The 8,997-nt window shown below is 45.9% G+C and overlaps 1 protein-coding gene across 1 annotated transcript in view; it reads left to right on the forward strand.

The window, feature by feature from the left end:
- The window catches only part of ZDHHC8 (zinc finger DHHC-type palmitoyltransferase 8), a 129,995-nt gene extending 123,136 nt beyond the window's left edge, over positions 1–6,859 (forward strand). Inside the window, exons 10-12 of the mRNA XM_048513849.1 lie at positions 1,828–1,903; positions 2,735–3,768; positions 5,782–6,859. Of these exons, the coding sequence (XP_048369806.1) occupies positions 1,828–1,903; positions 2,735–3,768; positions 5,782–5,965 (1,294 nt within the window). The 3' untranslated portion in view covers positions 5,966–6,859. The remainder of the gene's footprint in view (positions 1–1,827; positions 1,904–2,734; positions 3,769–5,781) is intronic.
- The last annotated feature ends 2,138 nt before the right edge of the window (positions 6,860–8,997 follow it).

Consider the following 8,997-nt stretch of genomic DNA (forward strand, 5'->3'; position numbering starts at 1 on the left):
CCTTGCTCATATGAGTACGTCATAAAATATGAAATACTGAAATATTAAAATATGAAATGTTGCATTAAATACTTTTCATATGTTGACCTGCTCCTACAAGTGGATTACATATGTGAGAGATTATGCTTGCACACCAGTTTCTAGAATTAAGATATAAGACACCCTTGCTTGTTGTTAAAATGTTTAATTGTGCAGTTTAATTAGGGGGGGAAACTGTTTTATGAAACATATGGCTTTACTTAACCTTCAGTTCATCATAAAAAATGTAAAATATATTGTAATGTGTAATGAAAAGGTTTCACTCCATTTATGCCGCTTGTTCTGTGTGTATGACGTGGCTGCAAACTCAAGCATCTCAGTGAGGGTTACTGTTAAGGGTGTAGGACCTCCTAAGAGGTAAATTCTCCTTTTGTGACGAAAGCCCTCTGCAAAGTTTAGGAAGTGTCTGGAGGCACACAGCAAAATTATTTTTTCCTTACGGTTGGAAAGAAAGGGCAGAATTCCATCTCAGGAGGGAACTTCACATTAAGTCTAGTTCCAAAATAATGATAAAGAGCCTTTTATAGACTAGCAAATCAATGAAAGGTCTTTTATCATCACTTTGCTTAATATGAAGTTTCACCCTGAGACTGGAATTTCTTGCCAAAGAAAGGAGAAGTGGAGGTTAAGAGATTCAGGTAAGCTGTTCTGCCAGCAAACAGGCAGGGACATTGTTCATAACTCTTCCAACTTGAGAGCCAGTGTGGTGTAGTGGTTAAGAGCAGGTGGATTCTAATCTGGAGTTCCAGGTTTGATTCCCTACTCCTCCACCTGAGTGGCAGAGGCTTATCTGGTGAACCAGATGTGTTTCTGCACTCCTATATTCCTGCTGGGTGACCTTGGGCTAGATACAGTTCTTTGGAACTCTCTCAGCTCCACCTACCTCTGGAGTGTCTGTTGTTGTGTGGGAGAGGAAGGGAAAAGGTATAATAGCCTCCTTGAGTCTCCTTACAGGAGAGAAAGGTGGGGTACAAATCCAAACTCTTCTTCTTAAAATTGCTATGAAGCCCCAGTCCAGATTGGGGTCAGTGTGTGTGAGCTCCAAGAGCAACCCCCCCCACACACACACACATCTGTTCAAGTGTCAGAAACAGCATGTGGGGCATGGACTTGTGGCCACCATCATGTTTAGTTTGGCACTGATTACTGATTGGCTGGAAGATCTTTTTCTTCCCTAGAGAAAAACCTTTAGATCCTATACCTCATTTCCACTTGTGCTTCCTTTGTCCATCGCAGAGGGAGTTCTCCACAATGGCTTCTCTGTGTGTGTGGTGTTTACACTTATGTACCATTAATGTCTTTCAATGAGGTGCAAAATCTTAGGAATACGTACTTCATAGTGGAGTGCACCTACACAACAGGCAAGAGAAGAGCGTGTGGATCCTAGCCTAAGCCTTTGATGATTGTGCTTTTAACTCTGAAAATGGAGGCAGATACCCATCAAGAAATCCTGCTTCCCGAAGTTGCTTTCTTTAGCTGGACTCTTCCCTGTAATGGCTCATCTATCTCTCTTTGAGTACTTGTCACCTGACCGAGAGCTTTTGAAAGGCAGACTCGCAGTGTGTTATTACTGCACCAAGCTGCCTCCGCTGAAAAGATTGCCTCAAGAGCTTCACCTTATTACCTAACAAACGGCTTGGGTGCTCTTCTTGTTCAAAATATTATAGTTTTATACATGCTTCAGTTGCTATTGAATCATCTGAGGAAGTGCGTGGATGGAAGAGAATGTTAGTATAGAACAGGGCGCTGTGTAACCTTTAAGTTGCTTTGACCTTTTTGCCTGCACAGTTTTCACACCCTGAAGCAATCTCCGGATAGTGTTATTGGTCCTCTTGAGGAAACCCCTGGATATCTTAGAGAAAGTGTGGGTTTCTCCAAATACTCCCCATTGCTATTGTTTCAGGTTGAGAATACAGTGCAAGAAGGCAGGCTGAAGCCCCCTATCTGTGGGGCCAGCATGGTGTAGTGGTTAAGAGCAGATGCACTTTAATCTGAAGAACTGGGTTTGATTCCCCGCTCTGCCACTTGAGCTGTGGAGGCTTATCTGGTGAACCAGATTGGCTTGTGCACTCCAACACATGCCAACTGGGTGACCTTGAGATAGTCACAGTTCTTCTGAGCTCTCTCATCCCCACTCACCTCACAGGGTGTTTGTTGTGTGCAGGGAAGGGAAAGGAGATTGTAAGCCCCTTTGAGTCTCCTTACAGGAGAGAAAGGGGGGATATAAATCCAAACTACTACTCCTACTCCTACTCCTACTCCTCTTCTTCTTCTCCTTCTCCTTCTCCTTCTCCTCCTCCTCTATGTATACTGTGTGCCTGATCTTAATTAAATCCTGAACTGATCAGAACTGAGGAGAGCTTGCAGCTGAAGTGTGAATGCGATACATCAGACGTAGGGAAGGGTCACAGATCCAACTTGTATACCACGAGGAAGTACATAGCAGTGGTGAGTAGCGAGACTGGCACTCAGATGTTATGGACTACAATCCCCCCCCATCAGCCCCTGCATTGTAGCCCATGCTCAACATCTGGAGTGCCAAAGGTTCGCCACCACGGGTATATGCTGACTGCAAAGAAAAGGGGGAAATAGTCCCATTTAGCAAAGAGAAGTTCAAAGAGTATCACTGCTGGGATTCTGCCTCCTTTAGTCTGGTCCTACTACCTTACCTCTCTGTTACATACCTCTTTTTCAGATCTCCATAAAGGATGGTCATAAGCAAGTAGCTGTCATGGACGAGAATGTCAGCAGCCTCGATTACCAGTCAGAACCAAGCATGGACATCCCCAGCTATCATAAGAGCTCCCTTCACAAGACCTACCAGTCATCTCCGCTTCAAATAGACTCCTTTGCTGTCAATTCGAGATCTTTGAGCCTCAAATCTGCCAGCCGGCGAGGGCTAGACAAAGTGTCCCTGCACCCGCTGAAGACAGAAGGGGTCGCCTCAACACCTTACAAGAGCATCTTTTCCCCCAACTCTTTGTCGAACAGGAATGGGAGTCTGTCTTACGACAGTTTGCTCAACCCCATGTCCCCTTCAGGGCGGAGGTGCGTAGCTCATCCCGCTGTGGGCTCCATTGGGTACCACTCGCCATATTTGTCAGCCAAAATGTGCCACCTGCGGGGCAGAGAGCTCCAGCGCCAGCCCCCGCAAAGTTTCAGCCCTGTGCTGGGCAGCCCGGCCTCGCACCCGCGCGACCCCTCGCCAGTGCGCTATGACAACCTATCGAAAACTATTATGGCATCCATTCAGGAGAGGAAAGAAATGGAGGAGAGGGAAAAGCTCCTCCACTCTCACCCGGACTCTGTGTTTGCAGACTCGGGGGTGTACGACACCCCCAGCTCTTACAGCCTCCAGCAGGTCAGCATGCTGTCGGAAGACCCGCGTAGCCTCGTCTTGAGATATGGCTCTAGAGACAATCTGATGAGCGCGAGCAGTTTTAGTGCGAGGAACCCTGTTCTGCAGGCCTCGGTGACTTCCCTCTCCAGTGTAATGACCAGAACGTCAAGGACTTCCACTCCTTCCATACAAGCGGACCTGGCCAATAACAATGTCCAAGCCCACCAAGCATTGCAAGGCAGGATGAGCAATGGTTCCTTCAAGTCTCCTGGTCACCAAGTCCCACCATCCCCCGGTGGGATCCCCAGGTCACCCTCATACGGCCCGAAAGCTGTCTCATTTGTCAATGCTGTGGAAATAACCGAGGCACAACCAATGGGCACTCCAAGGTAAGCACAACTGCCTTTCTGCAGAAATATTTTTTTCTAACATTCAGGGATGGTTGGGGTTTTCTTTTTTTTTTTGCAGGGGAAGTATTATCAAATTGAAAAGCAGGATGCAGATTAGTATCCTGGTTACCGATTGAATTCCGAATCATTTTCAAGGTGATGGTGTTAACCTTTAAGGCCTTGCGCGGCCTGGGACCTCCGTACCTGCGGGACCGTCTTACCCCATATGTCCCAAATCGGTCTCTGCGCTCAGCAGAGGCCAATTTACTGGTGATCCCTGGCCCCTCAAAGATATGGCTGGCCTCCAGCCGGGCCAGAGCCTTTACAGCTCTGGCCCCGACCTGGTGGAACGCTCTCCCTCCAGCTGTCAGGGCCCTGCGAGACCTTAATGAGTTCCGCAGGGCCTGCAAGACGGAGCTGTTCTGCCGGGCCTTTGGGGAGGCTGGCCGCTGATGGCCCCTTATAACATCAGTGGATCCTGCCGTTCCCCCCCCCCCTCTGTTTTTTAGGGGACTTGATAGTAGGTGCCATCTATTATGCTGATTTTAGTATTCTGCGTTTTTAATGGGGTGGGGTTTATTTTATATAGAGCCAACATTAATTAATATTTATTGAATTTTAGTCTTTGGTTCATGTGCTCTATTTCTGTTGTGTTGTTCACCGCCCTGAGCCCTCCGGGGGAGGGCGGTATATAAATATAACCAACCAACAAACAAACAAATAAATATCCAGGGATACTGAAGCCTGTTTTGTGTGAACAGTGGGGACATTAAAAGTAATTTATTTCCTCTCTGCTGGAGAAATACACAAACTCATTAGTACGCGCATGCTCGCTGTGCTAGGAACAACTTAGAAGAGAGAGACAGTGTGGTGTAGTAGTTAAGAGCAGGTGGACTCTAATCTGGAGAATTGGGCTTGATTCTCTGTTCCCCTGCCTGAGCAGCAGCCTCTTATCTGCTGAACCAGCTTTGTTTTTCTGCTCCTACACATGAAGCCTGCTGAATGACCTTGGGCTAGTCACAGTTCTTTAGAACTCTCCCCACCTACCTCACAAGGTGTCTGTTGTGGAGAGAGAAAATGAAGGCATTGCAGGAGAGAAAGGGGGATATAAATCCAAACTCTTTCTTTTTAAAAGCCAGTTGTCATGTGTGACAATCCATGTGCTGATTGCTGGAGTATCAAAATGGCAGCTGGGATGCAGGAGTGGGGAAAGAAATCTGGTTCACCAGATAAAAATTAGCCACTCATATGAAGGAGTGAGGAATCAAACCCGGTTCTCCTGATTAAAATCCACTTCTTCACTACATCATGCTGGTTCTCCCAGTGGTGAGTGTTGGGAATGATGCAGTGGTGGATTAGGGCAGGGAAAATGTGGGGGAAACCTGCGGAATGGATTTCCCATCCCACTAAATTGTATTAGCATTGGGGAAGCCACACAAGCTAATCCTCTAAGGCACACAGAGAAATACCCTAAAAATGTGTGCTTTGACGTATCAAGATGTAAACAGCTTCCAGAATGTATTGTCGAAGGCTTTCACAGCCGGAATCACTTGGGTGCTGTGTGGTTTCCGGGCTGTATGGCCGTGTTCTAGCAGCATTCTCTCCTGACGTTTGAATGATCCTCTGAAGATGCCAGCCACAGATGCAGGCGAAACGTCAGGAGAGAATGCTGCTAGAACACGGCCATACAGCCCGGAAACCACACAGCACCCAAGCTTCCAGAATGGTTCTGGTGGGTTTTCTGGGCTGTGTGGCCGTGGTCTGGTGGATCTTGTTCCTAACGTTTCGCCTGCGTCTGTGGCTGGCATCTTCAGAGGTGTATCACAGAGGGAAGTCTGTTACACGCTGTGTCCAAGATCCACCAGACCACGGCCACACAGCCCGGAAAACCCACCAGAACCAATTGTATCCGGCCGTGAAAGCCTCCAGCTTCCAGAATGTTTGTGTGGAGATTTGATGATGGTCGATCCATGTCTGCTCACTCCCAATTTGCTTGTTTTGCTTCTGACACAGGGAGGACATCCAGTTGAAGACACCTCACAGTAAAATTAACGGACAGCCGAAAGGAATTTCAAGGGTAGAGTGTCGGATAGGGTCAACGCCAAGCCCCCAGGGCCCCCCAGCCAGTCCGGCTAGACACTCAAATGTTAAGAAAGTGTCTGGAGTGGGTGGAACAACCTACGAAATTTCGGTATAAAAAGAAATTCACGGGGGGGAAAAAGAGCCATCCGCAAAACCAGCCGTGAAGCTAGGTGCACTGTGAAAACTCAGATAATGCCAACAAGAAGAGGAGGAAGCGCAGCTGACGGTGTCCTTTCTATTTTGTGTCCTGGGATTGGTTGGTTTTTGTTTTTTAAATTTAAAAAAAAACACTCCACTTTTCTTTTTAAAAAAATGTTTTGGCCAAAAACCAGCTGTAGCCTTATTTGTGAAGAAATAAACTTTGTACAGCTGATTGGAAGAAAATCTCTCCAACGGGCAGTTGGGAACCGGCCGAACCCGTCGACGAAAGCACGGCATCGTGAGCCAGAGATTACTCTTGCTTTTTGTGGAAGAGAGTGGAAAAGCCATTGTGCGTTTGTCTGTCCATCAAATCCTGTCATGTCGATGTGTACTGCGATCTGAAAACAGTGGATCAGGCTCAGTGGCTCTCTCCGTCCTGTCCCAGTCGGATGGCAAACGATAGCATAGAAAGATAGTTGAATAGATTTTTTTTTCATCCTATAAATTATGAATACTCGATTTCTTGGACGAGGTTGCTATTGTCCCAGTGCAGCGAATAGCAATGGCTGCCAATTCATTTTACAGGAGGAAACAGATTCATGTGGGTATTCATAGCCACAGGAGACGAGGCCTGATGATCGGACCAAACATCTATTTAGACCAGCATCCTTTTTCCCATAGTGACTGGCCAGATGCATTTAAAATGCCCACAAGAAGGCATAACACAACAGACCTCTTTGAGGCCAACGTGGTGTAGTGGTTAAGAGCAGGGGCACTCTAATCTGGGGAACCGGGTTTGGTTCCCTGCTCTGCCACTTGAGCTGTGGGAGCTTATCTGGTGAACCATATTAGCTTGTGCACTCCAACACGTGCCAGCTGGGTGACCTTGGGCTAGTCACAGTTCTTCAGACCTTTCTCAGCCCCACCCACCTCACAGGGTGTTTATTGTGGGGGGGGGGGAAGGGAAAGGAGAGAAGCCCCTTTGAGTCTCCTTACAGTAGGGAAAGGGGGGGGGTATAAATCCAAACTCTTTCTTCTTATTTTTCTTCTGCAATTGACCATGGCCACCCCCTACCCTAGCAACCAGTATGTGGAGGTACGTCACCTCTGAACTTGGCAATCCCATTAGTCATTACAACTAAGCCTTTGATAGCTCTCAATTGTGTGAATATGTCGGATCCCTTTTTTAAAAACCATGTAAGCTAGAGGCCATCATGCCATCTTGTGGTGGAATCACAACTTAATCATTCATTGCAGAAAGCAGCAATTTCTTTTGTCTGTCCTAAATCTGCTCCAAGTTCCAGTATTATGAAAGAAGGTGGAAAAAATTATCTCTGTCCATTTTCTCCACACCATACTTTAAGGGATACTGATCTTTTCCCTCCTTTGGAATGAATTTGGAAAGCTCTTGTGAACAAGGAATCCTCGTACGTGGGTTTCTAAGTCAGCAGGGCCCAAGCAACGTCAATTGTGTTCCTCTTCAGTTGAAGGGGGCAATGGTCGTTTGACCACCGTGCACTCTTTTAGCGAGTGACTTCTGAGCAAGGGAAGGGGATAAATTGGTTTTGAGGTACCCTGTTGCCCTTTGCCACTGTGTAATAAATTCTGTGTCCCTTTGAGTTTGTCTTTCATGTAAAAAAGCAACTTACATTCCTCCTTGGATTTTTTGTTTTAAATCTAACCTTCTCAGAGAAAAGAAACCCTCAAACATTCAGCTTGTAATACATGATCTAATACAGCTGTCCTCTATCTTCTTTGTTTCTTGTTCTGGAGGCTGACTGTAATGCGGTGTATTGTCTCGAACTGGTGCTGTGTGTATCATCTCAGCGCAAGGTTATTATGGTCTGTTGAAATTTGCTCCGTTATGTGGGTTTTTGACTGATTGTGTGTGTGATTATCAGACAGCTACATGCCCATAAAGGATACAAATTTGTGGCCTGCCCGATGACCAGTGAATTTTCACGAGCCCTAAATATTTTGAAAAACAGGCATGCATTTTTATATTGCTGATGTTCACCACATCAGAGTTCCTCCAGAGTAGCGCTGATTTGAAAATGGATGCAGTACATCTGCAAGAAAGTTACCTGCAAAAAATCAGAGTGTTTCTTTTACTAAGCAGTATTATTTCCCCCCCAGCTTTCTCGGTCATGGCTGCTGCTGGATTTTTGGCGATGTGGAGAGAAGCAATGTCTAAAATTTTTTTTTTAAAGGATCCTGAGACGCACATTATTGCCTTAAAAGTCATTGATAAGAGTTATGATTTGCATTTTTTTAAAAAAAGAAGTGAAATATGAAAAAGTTCAATATTTTGATTGCAGAGTTCTTGTGGAATTTCATTTCAGCTCTAATCCAGACAGCTCTAATTTCAAGGGTTGAGTGAGGGTCTTATTTCAGCACTTCCAAATCCAGATAGAAAGAAAATTGGAGCTACCACTGATTTCTTGTCCGTCCACAGCACTGGCAGCAATTGAAATAGCTTTGGCAGTACATGTAGCTTGTTTTCCATACTTGCTGCAGGGGTCTTCTGGCAAATGAGGTCCAACCAAACGTCACAATCTCGGTCTTGGGCGATTTCCCACACCCCATGTGACTGAATGGCCACAGCCTGGGGACGTTTGGCCCCATATATCCCCCTGGGTGGTACACCCCTGGATACGAAGCATACAGGGTGGTGAGATGGATACAGTAATTCCACTTTAGTCCAAATGTATCTACCGCTCTTTAGAGTCAAATTCCACAAGGTGGAAGGGGAACAGTTCTGCAAGATTTTAGCCTGGTGCTGGCTTCCCGCGATACCACCAAGAAACCTCTCCTCAATCCTTTCAAAAAAGGGTGTTTTAAAAATTAGCAAGTCAGATGAACACATTAAACTTTACAGATCCCTCTTTATATAAGTAATCACTTATGTTTATAAAAGTGATCATGGGAACAAGCACGGGGAAAATGAAGGTATGCCAGTGGTGTTAGTTGTGAAATGAGGTTCATTTTTGACATTTCAGAAATAAA

This window comes from Sphaerodactylus townsendi, linkage group LG13 (genome assembly GCF_021028975.2).
Source record: "Sphaerodactylus townsendi isolate TG3544 linkage group LG13, MPM_Stown_v2.3, whole genome shotgun sequence".
Lineage (NCBI taxonomy): Eukaryota > Metazoa > Chordata > Lepidosauria > Squamata > Sphaerodactylidae > Sphaerodactylus > Sphaerodactylus townsendi.